This window comes from Pinus tabuliformis, chromosome 2_1 (genome assembly GCF_031772625.1).
Source record: "Pinus tabuliformis cultivar Carrire ecotype Pingquan chromosome 2_1, CPIR1, whole genome shotgun sequence".
Taxonomy (NCBI): Eukaryota; Viridiplantae; Streptophyta; class Pinopsida; order Pinales; family Pinaceae; genus Pinus; species Pinus tabuliformis.
The window spans coordinates 607,437,734-607,458,489 of record NC_142299.1 but is presented as its reverse complement, the minus strand read 5'-3'; the positions used below and the strand labels follow the sequence as shown (position 1 = coordinate 607,458,489).

General features: G+C 41.5%; 1 protein-coding gene across 3 annotated transcripts in view; it reads right to left on the bottom strand.

The window, feature by feature from the left end:
• Positions 1-20,756, bottom strand: part of LOC149201967 (metal tolerance protein 2-like) — a 479,526-nt gene that overhangs the window by 364,998 nt on the left and 93,772 nt on the right. For all 3 annotated transcript variants that reach the window (XM_089403043.1, XM_089403042.1, XM_089403044.1), the window contains one exon: positions 19,435-19,589. In XM_089403043.1, coding sequence (XP_089259169.1) covers positions 19,435-19,589 — 155 coding nt within the window. The remainder of the gene's footprint in view (positions 1-19,434; positions 19,590-20,756) is intronic.

The following is a 20,756-nucleotide window of genomic DNA, read 5'->3' as shown; positions in this document are numbered from 1 at the left end:
CCTTCATGTCGAATTCTATGGTTAAGTTCTTCTTGCAGTCTTTGATGAGCCTGGATGATCCTGTCAAGAAGAGATCATCCACATATAACACTAGGATCAAAGGCTCATTCTCTACAACTAGATAGTAGAGATTAGGGTCTGTGTCACTCTTGACGAACCCCATCTTCTGCAAGTAGCCATCAATTCGACTGTACCATGCCCTAGGTGCCTGTTTAAGCCCATACAAGGCTTTCTTTAATCTACATGTTGAAATTTCTAAATCTGACCCATTAGAAATTTTCCTACAATATCTGTTTATTTCTCCTACTTGTTTAATTACTGAAAAAGTTATTTAACCATATAAATACTGAAATAAACACAATGCAATCTCAACCATCTACAGATCATCAACTAAAATAAACAGAAAAACACACAAGGGACACCGTTTTTTTTGGACAAACGTCCCCAAAAAACCCAACTTGGGAAAATCGGTGCAGCAATTCTGAGCTTTTATTATTAAGCAGGATTTCTTGAGTACAACTGGGTGCCAAACTTGCTCACCGAATAGAGAAATCTATCTAGTAGTAATACCTCTCTTCGGAAGCACATATTCTGAAAGTCTGCCCCAAGAAACTCTCTGCATCTCTCTGAGGCTCAGCATCAACCCTCCTAGCCTCTGCGTCAGCCTCCTAATGCACTGCGCAGCCTTTTTGGCCCTCTGCGCAGTCATTACTGGCCTCTATGTGGCTCTTGTTGGCTCAGTATCTGCCTCTACGCTAGTCTTCCAACACTATCTCTGCCTCTTTACTATGCAATCACTGCCTCTCGCTGCAACTCTAATCACTGGTTCGATTTCTCTTAGCAAACCCCGCTCTAGAAAATCGAACTGACTGAGCAATCTTGGTGTATCTCCAACTGACCCTCAAGCCTTGATCCGAATTGGATCCATAAAGAATAATTAACAGAGCCATGGTTGTACCAGGTGGGGACAGACTTCAAAGAATTTAAAACAGCGATCAAGAACACCTCTAAACCAGTGGCAATGGCAACCAGTGTAGAACGACGAGGACCTTGGTCAAAGCACGCTAACTGAGGCCCATGGAGACTGCACGGGAGGCGAAATTAGCCCCTGGGAGGCCTAGATCGAGAAACAGAGGCAGTTTTTGATGCGCGATTAGCGATTAGCGAAAAACCTCAAAATGGAGAAGCCTCGAGCACTCGGTCGCATGGGAGTCGGGAAAACCATGGGACAAAAGGCTAAGCGCTAAAGGCGGGACCCACTCCAAAACCGGCAGTATTGATCGGGGGCATCCATGGGCGGTAAGCAGTTTTGATGAAAAAGGAGCGATTCCACTCAGTGCCCGACGCATGGCAAGCAAAGGAGAGAGGAAAGCGTCGCTCATTGCGCGCTAACGGTCGAGCTAGTCAACTGCGCGGGACGAGCGAATGGCGTCGGATCTGGGGGCTCTAGATCTAACGGCTAAGATCGCGCCCGATGGAGAAGCCAGATTTAACGAGGGAATAAGCCGCGATTTAGAAGAATCTGAGGTCTGCTTTGACCGCCAAGGTGGCGGAAGACTCATTCCATGACGTAACCGAAGAATTGAACCGACGACGCAGGCTGGCGCAGTTTGCAGGAGGACAAGTGGCCACTCCCTGTGAGCCTGATGATGACGCTGAGAACAGGGAACTCCAAGCGCAGCTGCAAGCAGGCGATCCGACGAAGGTGGAAGAGGAACCGAATCGCCATGAGCCCGAATGGCTTTAAAGCCATGAATAGAGAACAGAAAGGACACCAAGGAGTCGGGAATCGAAAGACGGCACACCAAAGACAGGAGACAAAGAAGAGAAAAGAACCAGTAAGGTGAAAAGCAGAAGAAGACAGCAGGGCCGAGCTGACCAAAGGCAGCGTCGAGCACCAGAGAGCTTGAGAGATTCAAGCCATCCCTGAGAGGATTTGTCAGACCAGAGAGGTCAAAGAGCTAGTAAGAAAGAGAGTCTGTGTACTCCAATGGCTTGGGGAATCCAAGAGCCACCCTGCCAAGCCAATCTGTTTCAGGAGACTCATATTGAGCTCCTTCATTGTAATTCTCTGCTTCAAGACACAATAAAAAGAAGGCCACCACTGAGAGCTGGACCGGAGATGTAGCCCTGGAGGATAAGGTGAACTCCTTATTAATTTCTTGTGTTCTTGTCTTTGCTTACTGTATTTCTCTGCTGTTTTCCATTTCAAGTGTCTGTGTTTTGCAATCTGATCGATCCGTTGCTTAAATAACATAGACACACACCAACATATGAGTCTGTAATACCTTCATTTAATAATTCTTAACTGGGATCACTCACAGGGTGATCATCAAATCAAGTGGTAACAGAGCACTAGGTTGTAAGGTTAGACAAGCTTGTGTTGGTTTAATTGTTGAATGCTCACTAGATCAAAGCTCAAATTAGGAGGAGAGTTGGTCGAAACTAATCCTGAAATTGGGAGAGTCTATCCTTGGGAGACAATGTCAGAGGAAGGTTCTGTGGGGCCGGACCCTCAATTCATAGAGAGTTTCCTAGCTATAAAGTCTATGGTAGAAGAAATGTATAGGGACTTTAGAAAGCATAAGGATGAAGATTCATCAGGTTCTAAACAAGATAAAGAAGAAGATGAGTCTCATTCCCATGACCACTCAAAAGGAAAAGGGAAAGAGGAAAACTTTCTCACACCTCCTAATAGCCCTGTGCATAATAAGAAAGCATCTTTGATTAAGCTAGATGTTAAATTTGACTTGCCTATATATGATGGAGAGCTAAATGTTGAAAAGTTGGACAATTGGATTAGACAAATTGATGTGTATTGTAGAGTGCAGAACATCGACTCAGACAAGAGCAAAATTCAGCTGGCAAGCCTACGCCTAGGAGGCACTGCCTTGGTTTGGTGGGAAGGCAGAACCCAAGCTGACATGAAAAGACATGGTAAGACCATCTCTGTCTAGAGTGACTTTGTTTCTGCAATTAAGAAGCAGTTCTATCCATTGGCCTACATGCAACAAGCCATGATGAGTTGGCAAACTCTTCGGCAGTTGAAAGGGCAAAGTGTGCAAGGGTACACTCAAGAATTTAGAAAGAGAGCATTGATTCTAGGGATCTCATTAGACTCACCAGAGACTCTTTTGAAGTACATTGGTGGTCTACACAGCTACATGAGGCATACCATCCTCATGTTTAATCCCACTAGTATAGATGAGGTATCTGTACAAGCTACTCATCTAGAAGCTAGAGGAAAGAATGGAAATCCAGAAGTTGGGGAACCATCCCAACCCACTGCAATCAAGAGCAAGGAGAAAAGAAAGTAGAAGTGGAAAGCAAGGAAGGCTAACACTGCACAAAAAAAGCAAAGCTTCATGCACTCACTGTAAAAAGGATGGGCATGATGATGAGCACTGTTGGATTCTGCACCCAGAGTTGAGACCTAAGAAGTCTGAGGGCAAGAGGAAGAAGACTACTGCAGCTATTCAGAAAGATTTGGGGTCAGATTCGGGAGATGAAACAATCATTGCAGCCACAGGTATAAAAGGTAAGAATTCTGAAGCATCTACTAGTAATTCTGCTCAAACTATTATTGATGAAGAACATGAGAAAAAAAGACATGAACTTTTCCATAATCGAGTTATTTCCAAACATCAAAAGATTGATACTTTGTTTGATAGTGGCTCACAAGTAAATTTGATTTCTGAAGCAATTGTAAAGAAATTGGGATTAGCAACTACACTTCACAAGAAACCATACCCATTAGAATGGTTGAATGATAAAGCACAACTACGAGTGACTAGACAGTGCAAACTCAAGTTCTCTTTTGGGTCAGCATTTGTAGATGAGGTTCAATTAAACATAATTCCTTTGGATATATGTGGAATTGTTTTAGGAAGTCCTTACTTGTATGATAGAAAAGCTATTTTCTATAAAGATGTGAACAAGTATCTACTTGTTAAAGATGGAATCGAATACTTTGTAAGAGCTCATAAGCTCAAGAATAATTATACTCTCATAAACTCAAGGCAGATGAAAAGAATGATAAATTCATGCAAACAATTCTTACTAATGGTTGTAAAGGAAAAGAAACCTGATAAAACCAATGTATTTGAGGGATGTAATGCTAAGCAGCAAGCTGATATAGAAAAGATTGTTTCAGAGTATGATGTTCAGTTTCAAGAACCTAAAGGTCTGCTACCCAAAAAGGAAATAGTACATGATATTATTTTGTAGCAAGATGTTCCATTGCCTAACATTGGAATGTACAGGTTGTCTGCTTTAGAGAATGTTGAAATCAAGAAACAGGTGCAGGAGTTGCTCAAGAAGGGATTTATCAGTTCTAGCACATCACCATGTTGGTCACCAATTGTTTTGGTGAGAAAGAAAGATGGTTTGTGGAGAATGTGCAATGACTACCAAGCACTGAATAAGATAACAATCAAAAACCGCTATCCCCTTCCTCGCATAGATGATCTTTTAGATCAATTAAAGGAAGTTGTTTATTTCACCAAGCTGGACTTGCACAGTGGATACCATCAGGTCAGAGTTGCAGAGCAAGATGCATGGAAGACTGCTTTCAAAACAAAGCAGGGATTGTATGAGTGGCTGATTATGCCTTTTGGCTTGACCAATGCCCCTGCTACTTTCATGAGACTAATGAATGATGTACTCAGACCTTTTCTTGATGATTTCATTATTGTGTATCTGGATGACATTTTGATTTTTAGTAAAACGTGGGAAGAACACTTAAAGCATGTTAAGCAGACATTAGATGTTTTGAAAAGAGAAAAACTTTATGTTAAACTCTCAAAATGAGAATTCGGCAAAACATCTCTAAATTATTTGAGTCATATAGTAGGGGGTGGTGATTTGAAAATATATCTCTCTAAAGTGGCAGTCATTGTAAACTGGCCCAAACCCAAGTCCGCTACAGAAGTGAGAAGCTTCTTAGCAGCAGCACAATATTGTAGGAAGTTCATCTCTAACTTTTCCTCAATTGCAGCTCCCTTACATGCTTTGACAGGATTGAACAAGGTGTTTCAGTGGGGAGGCAAACATCAGAAAGCCTTCGACACCTTGAAAGAAAAGATTAATACAGCACTTGTACTAGCACTGCCTAATCTACAATGACCATTTGAGATCCAAACAGATGCCAGTGACTATGCCATGGGAGCAGTGTTGACACAGCACGGTAAACCCATATGTTATCATTCTGAGACTTTTAATCCTGCAGTAGTTAACTATCCTACATATGATAAAGAATTGTATGCATTAGTTCAGAGTGTGAAAAAGTGGAAACATTACTTAATGGGCAAAGAGACAGTAATACATACTGATCATCAACCACTTCAATATCTACACTCCCAAACTAAGTTGCAGCAATCAAGACATTACAGGTGGATGGGTTTTCTACAACAGTTTCATTTGGTCATCAGATATAAAAAGGGCATACATAACAAAGTTGCAGACATGTTGTTTAGACCCATTATAAATGCATCTACTATACTTAAGCATAATTCTATACTACATGAAAGTTACATTGAACAATATGCTCAAGATATAGACTTTAAAGATGTATATGCAACGTTGAGTCAAGGCAAAAAGGTAGAAGAATTGGATTATCATGTGAAGAACCGACTCTTGTATCATTGTGGGAAACTCTGTATTCCCCAAACAGAGAGAGTAAAGATAATTAGAGAGGCACACACTCCTCTGATATCAAGTCACTTTGGGGTAAGTAAAATCGTTGCACAGCTGCAAAGATTTTGTTATTAGTCGAAAATGAATGAGACAGTTTCTAGATATGTAAGAGGGTGCACTATGTGTGCTAAAAGCAAGCCTAGCAATAGAAAACTAGGCTTGTACACTCCATTACCAGTTCCTTCTCACCCTTGGGAAAGTGTTTCCATGGATTTTGTTGGACTGCCTAGATCTAGGAAAGGTCATGATTATTTGTATGTGGTTGTGGATAGGTTCAGCAAAATGTGCATTTTGATACCTTGTAATAAACAGATTACAGCCATTGTTTTACAACCCGGCGGAGTCAACTCCGAAACGGCCGTTTCGAACCGAGCCATTACCAAAATCTTTGACCCGGCCAGCAACCCGGCTCGGTTGACCGAGTCAACTATGACTCGGCCGAGTCATAATGACTCGGCCGAGTCATAGTTGACTCGGTCAACCCGGCCGGATCATGTATTGACTCGGCCAAGTCAATGAAACTACAGCTGGGCAGCGTAAAACATGAAATTTATTCATTTTTTTGTGATTTTTGGTAAAGTTAAAGAACTACAAGTTCTTTTTGAGACAATATTTCAGGATTATGAGAGTTGAGACATAAGATCTTGATAAATTACACCTCAGATTTGAAAGAAGCTTAAAGTCTGTACATAAAATGTTTGTATTACCACCAATATTATATTGAGGGCAATAAGAACCACTACAATTACATATTGAAATTCAGATCCTCATTATTCCTTAAGGTGATTTGATTACTCGTTTTCTAATTGCCTCCCTTTAAGAAATGAGTGGATACTATCAATGCCTGTGACTCTGTTCACTGCTTGGCTCAGCATGATGACAGTGAAGTGTATTTCTTGCCTATTTGACTCATATTTCAATAGTGAGCACTAGGAAAAGTCTGTTTGAAACTTTTATCTATATGTCACCTCAAGAGATTGGAATTCTTTTATCGTTCAATAAATTTTGGTAAATATCGAAGGAACCATTTCAATTACATGCTGCACTCAAATACTGCCTTGATGCATCTTTCCATGCACTCTGCAACAAATGATATTGATGCAATTTGGATTAGAATTCAAAGGTTCAGGGAGACACTGATAAAGAACTGAAGTTTATCTTTATAGTTCACACCCATTTATTGGAGACCAAGGCCTGATTACACTATCAAGATATTAATGAAGACTAAAAGTATCAGTCCTCTTCCTCTTAACTTCATCGACAATTCATATATACAATTATATTAATTTCCTAATGACTCATCCCCTTCCTGCTTGCTGCTTGCCCAGCACCAGAATAATTGTCCATCCCCATCAATATTTAAAATTATGTTTTTTTATAAAAAAAATAAATATTTAATGTATTTTTTACAACGACCGAGTCATTGAAATCGAGCCGGCCGAGTCATTACCAAGTCGGAGTCGGAGTCGGAGTCGATCCTCGGCCGAGTCCGAGTTGTAAAACATTGATTACAGCTGAACAAACTGCAAAATTGTTCTTTGAACATGTATGGCTTCATTTTGGATTACCCACTTCTATTGTATCCGATCGAGACACCCGATTTGTGGGGAAGTTTTGGTCAAGTCTGTGGGAGCTGATGGACACCCAACTAAAGAAAAGCACAGCTTTTCATCCACAAACCGATGGCCAGACAAAAGTAGTTAACAGGACAGTGATCCAGTTACTCAGAGGATATTGCAGCAAACATCCTAAGCTTTGGGATGAACACTTATGTTATGTGCAGCATGCTTACAACAGAGCAAAACACTCTTCTACACAGAGATCTCCTTTTGAGACCTATTTTGGTTTCATACCAAGGTCTCCTTTGGATTTTGTCTTTGGTAAAGATACCACAGTTGATGGACACAGTGATGTGGACAAGGCAACTAGGTTCATTGAACAGATCCAAGAGATCCACCAGGCAATACAGGAACAGCTGGAAAAGAGCCAAGCCAAATACAAGGCAAGGCATGACAAGCATCGGATGGAGCATAGTTTTCAAGTTGGAGACCAGGTCTGGCTGTATATCAGCAAGGACAGGATGCAAGGTGAAGGTAAAAAGCTAAAGCCTATCAGGTATGGACCTTTTAGGATACTTGAGAAGATTGGTGAAAATGCTTTTCGCCTTGATCTACCAGCTTACATGCACATCTACTCAGTCGTAAATGCAGATTGCTTGAGATTGTTTGAACCTTCAATGATTGAGGATCTTGAAGAGCAAAGTCAATTGCCTTCTATTGATGACCTGCTACCTGAATATCTAAATGAATTGCAGGAAGACACAGTCTTGGACAGGAAGGTGAGGACAATGCGCAGAGGAGATGTTGAGTACCTCAGAATTGGACTCAAAGGTTCAAAGCCGAGCAGTGCAAAGTGGATTGAGATTGGGCAAGTGAGACAGCAATACCCTCACTTAGTCGATGCTTGAAAAAAAAAAAAACTTTTGGTGGTCCAAAAGCTTTTTAGTGGGAAGGTCGTGATCCGAATTGGATCCATAAAGAATAATTAACAGAGCCATGGTTGTACCAGGTCGGGACAGACTTCAAAGAATTTAAAACAGCGATCAAGAACACCTCTAAACCAGTGGCAATGGCAGCCAGCGTGGAACGATGAGGACCTCGGTCAAAGCGCGCTGACCGAGGCCCATGGAGACTGCGCAGGAGGCGAAATTAGCCCCTGGGAGGCCCAGATCAAGAAACAGAGGCAGTTTTTGATGCGCGCGCATCACTAGGCGAAAAACCTCAAAATGGAGAAGCCCCGAGCACTCGATCGTGTGGGAGCCGGGAAAACCGTGGGACAAAAGGCTAAGTGCTAAAGGCGGGACCCGCTCCAAAACCGACGGTATTGATCGGGGGCATCCATGGGTGGTAAGCAGTTTTGATGAAAAAGGAGTGATTCCACTCAGCGCCCGACGCGTGGCAAGTGGAGGAGAGAGGAAACCGCCGCTCATCGCACGCTAACGATCGAGCTAGTCAACCACGCGGGACGAGCGAATGGTGTCGGATCTGGGGGCTCTAGATCTAACGGCTGAGATCGCACCCGATGGAGAAGCCGGATTTAATGAGGGAATAAGCCGCGATTTAGAAGAATCTGAGGTCTGCTTTGACCGCCAAGGTGGCGGAAGACTCATTCCACGACGTAACCGAAGAATTGAACCGACGACGCAGGCTGGCGCAGTTTGCAGGAGGACAAGTGGCCACTCCCTGTGAGCCTGATGATGACGTTGAGAACAGGGAACTCCAAGCGCAGCTGCAAGCAGGCGACCCAATGAAGGTGGAAGAGGAACCGAATCACCATGAGCCCGAATGGCTTTAAAGCCATCAACAGAGAACAAAAAGGACACCAAGGAGTCGGGAACCGAAAGATGGCACACCGAAGACAGGAGACAGAGAAGAGAAAAGAACCAATAACGAAAAAAGCAGAAGAAGACAGCAGGGCCAAGCTGACCAAAGGCAGCGTCGAGCATCAGAGAGCTTGAGAGATTCAAGCCATCCCTGAGAGGATCTGACAAACCAAAGAGGTCAAAGAGTTGATAAGGAAGAGAGTCTGTGTACTCCAATGGCTTGGGGAATCCAAGAACCACCCTGCCAAGCCAATCTGTTTCAGGAGACTCATATTGAGCTCCTTCATTGTAATTCTCTGCTTCAAGACACAATAAAAAGAAAGCCACCATTGAGAGCTGGACTGGAGATGTAGCCCTGGAGGATAGGGTGAACTCCTTGTTAATTTCTTGTGTTCTTGTCTTTGCTTACTGTATTTCTCTGCTGTTTTCCATTTCAAGTGTCTGTGCATTGCAATCTGATCAATCTGTTGCTTAAATAACATAGACACACACACCAACATATGAGTCTGTAATACCTTCATTTAAAAATTATAAACTGGGATCACTCACAAGGTGATTATCAGATCAAGCCTCCTCTTATACGTTTTCGGTTGAGTCTTCAACAGCTGAGATTACATCTCTAATCAACGACTACGATTGGATTTGGCTTGATCCATGTCATTTAGAATCTTCTAACCCAGTTTTATATTAATACCCATTAATATTTTTATTTTCCTAAGTTTATACTTAGGAACCCATTAAAAATATTAATTATTTTAATATCTCCTCCAACGGGTAGAATTTCCCCAAACCATTTCTTGGCCTTGGAGATCTCATGTGCTTTAGCCTCTCCACCAACTTTCATGGCTAGAGCACATCCGATGCTACCCCAAATCAACACTGCATACATGATATTTCTTCTCGTGTGTCTCAAAACCTTTTGTTGTTCAATGTATACTTCCTCTTCTATTACCCCGTTCAAGAATGTCGTCTTGACGTCCATCTGATGAATCTCCCACCCCATCTGTGCTGCAAGAGATATCACGGTACTAATAGAAGTATACTTCGCTACTAAGGCGATGGTTTCTTCATAGTCTATCCCTTCCTTCTAAGTATACCCCTTAGGCACAAACCTAGTTTTGTATTTCGCCACACTGTCCTCTGCAGTATATTTGACCTTGTAGATCCATCTCGAACCTACCATTGATCTATCCTAAGGCCTAAGTACCACTTCCCAGCAATGTTTTTAAAACCGGAACCGATGACCGGACCGGTCCACCTAATGAACCAGTTTACCGACTGGAACCGGTCTAACCGGCACTGGTTTGGTCTAAATGAACCGGTTTTAGAAAAATACATTAAATAATTATTTTTAATGTAAAAACTATTTTTAAGATTTAAAACCGTGATTCCAAGCCAATAGAGACAAAATATGCAAAGATTGCTCATTTATATACCATGTAAAGGTGAATATATCAAAATGGCACCGAGTGCAATACATATCATCGAAAAAATACATAAGCAATGAGGCTCTAAATGGCCTCTAGAGTGCAAAAACAAAGCCTACAAACTATGGAGCCAGTGGCCTACTACAAGACTCGAGTCTACATATATGATAATACTATAATAGTGATCAATATTATCACTTGAAACTTCTCATGAGTCATCATGATCAAACTCAGTTGGTTGAGCCTCGACTCCCAAACTTTGCAGTCACAAACTTCTCTATTGGTTCAGTGACTTGAATTTCAAACTTCTGAAGGTATTCTGCCCTAATATGCCCTATTATTTCATTTGGTGCTCCACATGGCTTTACATGGCCTCTTATCCTAGCCAAGTGTTGCTTGAACCTGTTAATACCGCCTCCTTGAATGGATTTTTGGCAATATTTGCAGATCATTTTGCCATCAATCATATCACAATGAGCCCATGCAATATCTTTGGTTTTTGGAGGCATGATGACTACTACTTAGCTTAAACTCTGTTGTTCCACTACTCCAGCAAAAACTCAACACTCTCCAAGCTCCCAAGCAAACTCACAAACACTCCAAATGAGATGTGTGAGATAAATGAGAGGAAGAGGGGCCTCTTAAAGGCTTGGAGAGGATGTTTTTAGAAGGAAAGCACCCTTAGTTTCCCTCCAAAACCCCTAAAACATAGTCAAAAAGTTGTGTTTTCAGTTGACGGTGGGCGTGCCTCCTAACCAGCCGGTTTAGGACGAAACCAGCCGGTTCGATACAAACTGGCCAGTTCTGTCCTAAATCGATCGGTTAGGACTGGTTTTTTGCAAAAAAAGGAAAAATGCCCCCCCTGACCGGGTTTTTTGGCCGGTTTTGACCGGTGGGCCTGCTAATCGACCGGTTAGACCGATAAACAATTAGCAAGGCCAATTTTGAAAACTATGCTTCCCAGACATCACTGACAATTATAGCATCCACCCATACTTGATGCTGAATGGCCTCCTGAAAACTAGAAGGTTCCCCAATCTGAGGTACTAAGGCCTAGTATTTGTCTGGCTATCTTCGCTCCCTTTTACTATTCCTGGGTGCACCAATGAAGTCTTATGCATCTCGTAAAATCTGTGGGAGTTCCTGACTCGTTCTTCGACTGGTAGTAGGCACATCTATCAGCTCTTCCTCTTCCTGAGATTCCTCCTGTTCTAAAGCTTTGTCTTGAGGATAATTTTTGGTACTAGTTTCCGCTGGTTGAAGTGGTTTGACCAACGGCTCGTCTTTCGATTGCTCCTTAGAAGGCGTTTCTCGAGATTTCCTAAAAGCTCTATCCTCCATGAACTTTACATCCCGCCGAACTACTACCTTCCTACTCCCTCGAAGATAGACTCTATATGCCTCAGAATTCTCGCTAAATCCCACAAGATATCCTTTCTCAACAATTTGATCTAATTTCTTTCTCTTCTCTTTGGGTATATGGCAATACGCTTAACTCCCAAATATCCTGAAATGATTGAATTCAGGTGTCTTCCCAGTGAAGACCTTCTCCGGAGTGATTTTGCCCAATGCTCTGTTAGGAGTCTTGTTCTGGACATAAACTGTCATGCTCCATGCTTCTGCCCACAAGAATTTAGGCATATCCTGATCATACAGCATTGCCGTAGTTGCTTCCACAATAGTCCTTTTTTTCCTTTATCCTACTCCATTCTGCTCCGGATTGTAGGGAATTGTCCACTCTCTTCTGATGCCTTCCTTAGCGTAAAAATCAGTGAAGTCCTTGTCAATATACTCTCCACCATTGTCTGAGCACAACACTTTTATCTTCTTTGCCGTCAGGTTCTCCACTAGAGCTTTGAACTCTTTGAATCGACCGAAAAGTTCATTCTTAGTTTTCAGAAAGTAGATCCAAGTCTTCCTAGAATGGTCATCGATGAAGGTGACGAAGTATTTGGCACCACTAAGAGCTTTTGTGGACATCGATCCACAGATGTCTTAGTGTATCAATCCTAGCACACTCTTAGCCATGTTGTTACTTCTAGAAAGCGCTACTTTGGCATACTTGCCCAGAGTGCACCCTCTACATACATCATCTCGTTCAGTACTTGGTTCTGGAACTCCTGATACTATTTTCCTGAGAATTCTCAAAGCCCCATGGTGTAAGTTTCCCATCCTCTCGTGCCATAATTCATTCAAATCTTTGTCTCCATTACTGCCTATCAATGCCATTTCTTATTCTAGCTGCAACCTGTACAACCTACTACTTCTAATTCCAATTTGAGCCTTCTTTTTCCAACTCGGGTGTTTGGCATATACTTTCTCCTTAATGAAGAAAACGTCATAGCCCTTGTTTTGAAGTTGAGATACGAAAAGTAAGTTCATCCCCAATCCTGGCACATGCAACACATTGGTTGCTCGAAGCCGCTCTCCTGCTTTGATTTGAAAAACTATAGTACCTCTTCCTACTGGAGTACACTTTGCCTTATTTCCCATGATGATCTTAAAATTCATTCTTTCTTCCAGATAATCTGAAAAACATTCTCGGATTCCTGTCATATGCCAAGAAGCTTCATTGTCTATATACCAAACCTCCAAGGAGGCAGATCTTGCTAAGCAAGGGACTTCTTCTTCCAGTCTGGAAGCTAACATAGAATAATTGTAATTTATGTCCCTTGTGCATTCTTCTGGAAATCTATGCGAGTCCCCTTGAGTGGATGCCTCTATATCGTGCTCTTGACCCATAATTGATTTTCCTCTCCTATTGTCGTATCTCTGATCTGATACCATGTGAAAAGTTCTAAACTGAAATTCTGCTACTGCAACAACTGATTTATTTCACATATTTGTTATTGACAATAAGTTATTTACGAAATCCCTTCAGTAAATATTAAAATAAATTCTATTACAGTTATCACACAATTACCCAGAAAAAAATACATGCACAAGAACCAATCACATCAACACAGTTATTTTTTGACAACTGTCCCCACGAAAACCCAATGTGGGAAAACCGATGCAGCAAATGAGGGCTTTATTAATCTTTAGCAACAATTGCTTTTACAAGGAATGATTTTACAGAGAAACTGAAAGAAAACACCTGAGACTTTCTCTGAGACCTTTTGACACTTTGGAGACCCCACTCTCACTTCTACGTCACCCCTACATCACTCTGCGTGGCCTAGCGTGGCTCTGAGTGGCTCTGCGTCCCTCTGTGTCAGCCTGCTCCTTGCACTATCTCCCACTCTCCCTGCGTCACCTCCTCCTCTGTCACTGCTTGCTATTGATGCTCTCCTCTTCCTCCACCCTGCAACTCTCCCTCTGAAATCGATCTCCTCTCCTTGAGAATTGATTTTCCTTGAGATACTGAGTATCTACAGGTGTGTCTCAAAATGATCCTCAAGTCTTCTCTTATACTTTTCTTGTTGACGAATCAACGGCCGAAATTAAGTCCCTAATCAACGGATAAAATTAAAATAGACTTGATCCTCGTCTCTTAGAAGCTTCTCACCCTTATCTTTATTAATACCCATTAATATTTGTATTTTCCTAAGTTTAGACTTAGGAATCCATTAAAAATATTAATTATTTTAGTAACTCCTCATCCAGGTGGAATTTCTCAAAATGATTTCTGGGTCTTGGAGATCTCATGCACCTTAGCCTCTCCTCCAAATTTCAAGGCTAGAGCACATCTGATGCTACCAAAAGTCAGCAGTGCTCCCTTTGCTGCCACTGCGTTGCTGCAACCTCTTTTCTGTCTCTCGCACTGCTGCAACCTCCACTACGCTGCTACAGAGTTCTGCACTCTAGCATTGCCTTGTCGCTCCATCTCACCTTGCTCCACCTGATACCTGTCATCATGCTACTGTCTTTAAGGGCTCTTGTAGCCGTATGTGATCCAAGAGTTTCGACACCTCAAGGATCTTGCCCCTCTTCTATAGTCTTCTCAACTACAACTCCAAGTCTCCCCACCTCTTCTGTAGAGGCACATGAGCACTTATGGCACAACCGTCATTAGTCTCAACATCCTTCTTCGCCTATGTTAAAGCAGCCTTTGAATCAGAAGCTTCTCCCTTGCCTTTCTTCCTGGGGCACTGAGAGGCATAATGTCCCAGCTCCCCACAGTTGAAGCACTTGACCTTGGAGATGTCTTTCTTCTTCCTCTTTTGTAGCCCCTGTCATCCCGCTGATGCGAGAGTTGCATCCTCCTCCTCCTCCTTGTTTCGAACTCCCTTTCCGCTACTCCCCACCTTGGTCAATCTCCTAAGCTCTTCTTGTCGAAGAGCTGCCCACATCTCCTCCCAACTGGGGAGAGTCGCTCTGCCAAAAATGCTTTGGACAAACATCTCCCTGAGAAGTAAGGGATCTATCTCCTCTTCGTTATGCATTTAACATGACCTCAGTTGATTCTCCAATAACATCTTCCGCTACACGAAAGAGCCCTGGTATAAGGTGGTCAAAGTGTCCCACATCTCCTTTGTTGTCTTCTTCTCAGCAATATGTGGTATGACATGATCCTTAACCCCGTCTAGGATCATGCATTTTGCCTTTGCCTGGGCCTCCTCATACTTCTCAGCTGCATCGGCGTTAACTAGGAGAGCTACTATTTTCAGGGTATAGTCCTTGACGTGATGTTTATCCAAGATTGCCAAGATCCTGGCCATCCAAATGACAAAATTGGAAGCCCATGAGCAAGTCTTCCCACCTCTTCTCTAGAGGCGCATGAGCACTCATGGCACAACCGCCATTAGTATCAACATCCTTCTCCGCCTTTGTTGGAGCAGCCTTTGAATCAGAAGCTTCCCCCTTACCTTTCTTCCTGGGGCACTGAGAACCATAATGTCCCAGTTGCCCACAATTGAAGCACTTGACCTTGGAGATGTCTTTCTTCTTCCTCTTCTGTAGCCCCTGTTGTCCCGTTGATGCGAGAGTTGCATCCTCCTCCTTCCTGTTTCGAACTCCCTTTCTGCTACTCCCTGCCTTGGTCAATCTCCTGAGCTCTTCATGTCGAAGAGCTGCCCACATCTCCTCCCAACTGGGGAGAGTCGCTCTGCCAAAAATGCTTTGGACAAACATCTCCCATTCTTTGGAGACTCCATTCAGGGCAGTCCTGACAAAGAACTCTTGATCTGAAGTAGACACCACAAAAGTAAGTTGGTCACGAATCCCCTGCAACCTGAGAAGGAAAGGATCTATCTCCTCTTCATTATGCATCTAACAAGACCGCAGTTGATTCTCCAATAACATCATCTACTACATGGAAGAGCCCTAGTATAAGGTGGTCAGGGTGTCCCACATCTCCTTTGTTGTCTTCTTCTCAACAATATGTGGTATGACATGATCCTTGACCCTGTCTAGAATCATGCATTTTTCCTTCGCCTGGGCCTCCTCATACTTCTCAACTGCATCAGCGTTAACTGGGACAGCTACTGTTTTCAAGGAATAGTCCTTGATGTGATGTTTATCCAGGATTGCCAAGATCCTAGCCATCCAAATGACAAAATCGGAAGCCCCATCCAGTCTGTCCTGATCCCTCAATTCATTCACTGCCATCTCTGCCCCTTTTCTCCAGACTCCCTCGAAGTCCTGATTTCCCTCTCAGAATTCCTCCGGCCAACCGTCGAATCACTCATCTCCAATCCTCCTTTGTCGCTGCATTCCGGATCTAGATTTCTTGGCTAGAAATTTGTCGAGGTAATGCTTCCCTCTACCTTGGTTCAATCTCCTTAGACTTATTCTGCACCAACAAAAACAACGTCCCACCAGCTCCACAAATCAAAATCTGCACAGCTCCCTTAGCCTCGGCAACTCGAAGAATTTGAGCCCTTTAAGCTCTGTGTGGGTTGAATATGCTCCTCCCGGTCAACTGCGTCAATCCTTCCTAGTTCAGAAGGATGATGTGGCTCTGCGTGAGCTTGATCTGCCCTCCTCTGCCTCTGCGTTGGCCCTAATGGTTGATGCAGCTACTATGTTGGCTCCTCCCATCTACTACGCCACCTTCTCTCGACTTAGAATCCTGACGCAGGCACTACGTGAGCCTCTATGTCACACTCTCTGTATTGCGTCACTCCTCTTGCCTCTTCAGCTCTGGAACAGCGCTATCTCTCGGGACAGCTGCTTCTCTACAGCAAATTCTCAGATTTCTCGGCTGGTGTCTTCAGTCACCTATGATCTGCAATCACTCTGATACTATGTGAAAATTCCTAAATCTAACACATCAGAAACCCCTACTGCAATTATTGGTTTACAATCTCCTACTTGTTCTCTACATTAACAAGTTATTTAATTGCATAAACATCGAAGTAAACATTATTGCAGCCTTCACAAATATACAGATCATGCACTTAAATACACTGAGACAATAACACAAGGGACAATGTTATTTTTGGATAATCGTCCCTGGAAAAACCCAATTCGGGAAAACCGGTGCAGCATATAGAGGGCTTGTATTATTACGCAGATTTCGTGAATACAACTAGGGTGCCAGAAATGCCTCACCCAACAGAGAATATCCTTGCCAATAATACCTCTATCCGGAGACCGATATCCCAGCAAATCAGCAACCAGATGATCAAACCCCACAGTGACTCTAGTTGTTCTCTATGCCGGACAATGAAAGCTGCTCCAAGCACTGCTCTAGAACTGCATCACTCCTCCAGGAGCTGTGTCACCCATCCCGGCTCAGAATCTGCTAGTTTTCTCCTAGTTTGCCCCACGGAATCTCCCCAACACTACCTCTGAGGCCCAACGTCGGCCTTTATGGCTTCTGTGTCACCTACGTCATCCTTTTGCGTCCTCTGCATCAGCTCTTCAGCCTCTACGTCAGCCTTCTAGGGCCTGTGTTGACTCTCCTGGCATTACGTTGCCTCTCTGCTATGTAGTCTTCAGCCTCGGATGAAAATACCTTGCTGAACTGCCCCTCACTCCAACTCTAATTACTAACTCGATATCCTTAACAAAGCTCGCCCCAGAGAATCGAATTCTTTGATCACTTGGTTTATCTCCGACTGACCCTCAAGCCTCCTCTTATACTTTTCCTATTGATGAATCAACGGCCGAGATGAAGTCCCTAATCAACAGCTAATATTAGAACGGGCTTGATCCTAGTCACTTAGAACTTTCTCACCCATATTTTATTAATACACATTAATATTTTTATTTTCCTAAGTTTAGACTTAAAAACTCATTAAAAATATTAATTATTTTAATAACTCCTCATTCAGGTGGAATTTCTCCAAACGATTTCTGAGCTCTGGAAATCTCATGTATTCTAGCCCCTCCACAAAATTTCAGAGCTAGAGCACATCCGATGCTACCCAAAATCAGCACGATCTCCTCCTCCCAAGAAGGTAGCTTATCTTTAGCCTACTGAAAAGGTGGGGGTTTAGGAGATTCTTTATTTTTAGGCACCGCATCCTCCATATCCCTCATCTTCGAAATGGACTCCTACAGCGTGCAAGGCTTAAAAGCCTTGACCCAACCATGCAATGGCTCAGCTAACACCTCTACGATAAACATCTCCAATCATTCATGAGATATATCTATAACCATCGCAGCTAATCTCTGGAATACTGAACTAAAATTGTCCAGACTCCCTGTCTATTTCAGTTGCGCAAGGTCCCTAAAATGCTCCTAGAGCTCCTTTTCAACTTCCTCAATAATTATTCTCATGTCCTCCCTCAATCTTCTTCACCCTTTCAATAATAATTTCCTCCTCCGAAAACTATGGATAATAGCATGGGTCACTTAATTTCTGGAAAGTGACTTTTTACCTCTTTTATTGAATTATTATTTATCTTATCATGATGACTCTTTTAATTTTCCCTTTCAATAGCCCATGGGATCTACATAGGCTATGACTCAACCTCCTTTTGCTTCTAAGGGTCAGAAAGGAAAATTACAGGCAGCCATGTTGATGGTGGCTGTGCAACAATGGTTAGAAAACTAAGATTTTACTTCAAGGTATTACTAAGCTGCTTTTCTTTAGTGTGTGTGTGTGTGTATATATATATATATATATATATATTCATTTCACTATTTTTTACAGTATATATATATATATATATAACACAAATCTTTTAGTTGAGACATGTCCTTTCCTATGTCCCCTCATTAATTGTAAGTTATGATTTAATTGTGAATTATTATTATTTATATTATTTTATATTTATGTCCATAACAGAAAGACATTAAACACACTAGAAGCTAATGATAGAATGATATGCAGAGTATTGGGCTTCTGTTAATGGAATGCTAAGAGTTAATCGACAGGGAAGATGTTAGAGAGCTTCCTACATCTTTAGACATTAAGTTGGCAACAATTGGTAGACACAAATTATGAATTTCCTTCACTCAAAGATATTCAATCAGAAGACTATTGCTAATTGAGGAACCAGAAGATAAAGATGACAAGTCACAAACAGTCCAAAAGATGGATATAGAGACTTCTCCACTGCAATGATGTCAAGACAGTCTGGAGAAGATGATGAATGCAATAGCAGCTATCCCACAACATTGGTAGCTTAAGGTCTTTAGTTTGTTTTATCAGGATCTCTTGATTTGTAGTTTGATTTTGTTTTGTAAGAGATAGGACCATTTTGGATGTATTAAAGGTTCTATTTAGCAGAAAATTGAAGGCTGCAAAAATACAATTCTATACAAATATAGAGAAATCTTTTATCATGTAAAGTCACATAATATTATTCTTGTGACTAAATCATTTTGATCAGTTCCTTTTAACAAAAACACTCCTTGAATGATCAAGTGATTAAATGATAATTCCCTGGTATCAATGGCATCCTTTTCACCATCAAAAAGAAATAGCACACATCAAGCTACTATCAGGCAATAACAAATTGTAGTGAGTCCCTATGCATTTGAGGTACAAAGAATGTAACAAATATATCTATAATAAAGTCATAAGACAATACAAACCCTTCTTTGATGCCTATTGAGATAACTGCCATATTTAAAGCTAATATAGGGTGCTCCATATCAATGCCATGATGATGCCCATGATGTGCATGATCATTCCCATGAGTATGCACCAAAGAATGGATGTCCAAGTGTGATGCTGGAAACAACAATCCCTGCAAAACATAGATCAATGTAATAGTACACACAAACAAAGTATATTGAATGCAAAGACTATAAGAGGTAAACAAAGAGTATTTAACAAATAAACAACAATCAATTTATAATTTTAACATATTTTACAAAAATCAAGACATTGTTCCAAAGATATGAAATCCCTCCAAAGCCAAGAATATAAACCTTCACTACCTTTCAATAAAAAGATTGCAATATTTTGATTTGGCCTCTGCTATGAATCAAGTTAATAAAATTGTAACCAATTGAAGAGTATGTAAGACCTGAATGAAAACCATACTCCTAGAAACAAATGGGATAAAATTTCCTGGAAACTCCCTTACCATTATGCCCAGGTATTAGAAAATAAAACAAAACAAAAATCAAAACATAATAAGTGCATAGTTCACTACATCAGCTCCATATGTTTCCTTCAAATTCCAATACTCTCATCACAATTTACAATTACCACTATTCAAATTTGGCTCAATTCTTTCAAATAATGACACAAGCAAAGATAGTTGATCGATGCTTCCACCCACTTGCACAAAGATTTCACCTCTTACTATTGAAAGTTGCAACAGAACATGATCTGTTTTTTTGAATTCAAAATATCACCTCTAAGGCTTTACACAGAAATCCATACCTTAAATCATTGTGGAAAATATCATTGAAAAATTGCGATTTTTTGGGGCCTGTTGAACCTGCCGCCTACACCAACCTACAAGTCAGTGAGAAAAGTCTTCAACCCCACAAGGTGTGGTTGGTGGCAGGGAACTTAGAGAATGGGCTATCAAACTAATCCCAACTCTATCTGTTTGAGCTATCTCCTAGGTTAGCTAAGGGGGGTGGTCCCTAATGAAAAATTAAATTTAAAAAATGTGAGTTTCTAGGAGAATTGTTAGAGTTAAACAGATTATTTCTTTCAAAATTATAAGCAAAATTGATATGAACAATAATCATCAATACACAAGATAAGCATGAAATACATAAACAACCAATGCCTTCAAAGTATTGTTCTTTAAGAGATCAAATTGTATTTGCTTAAAATGAAGTGAAATGCTTTCAAATGGAAAGCCAAAATAATCTTGAAAAGTGAAACAATAAATTGTTAGCAAAAGATATTATAAATGCTTTTAAAATGAATAAGTCTACAAATCAAAGCATGG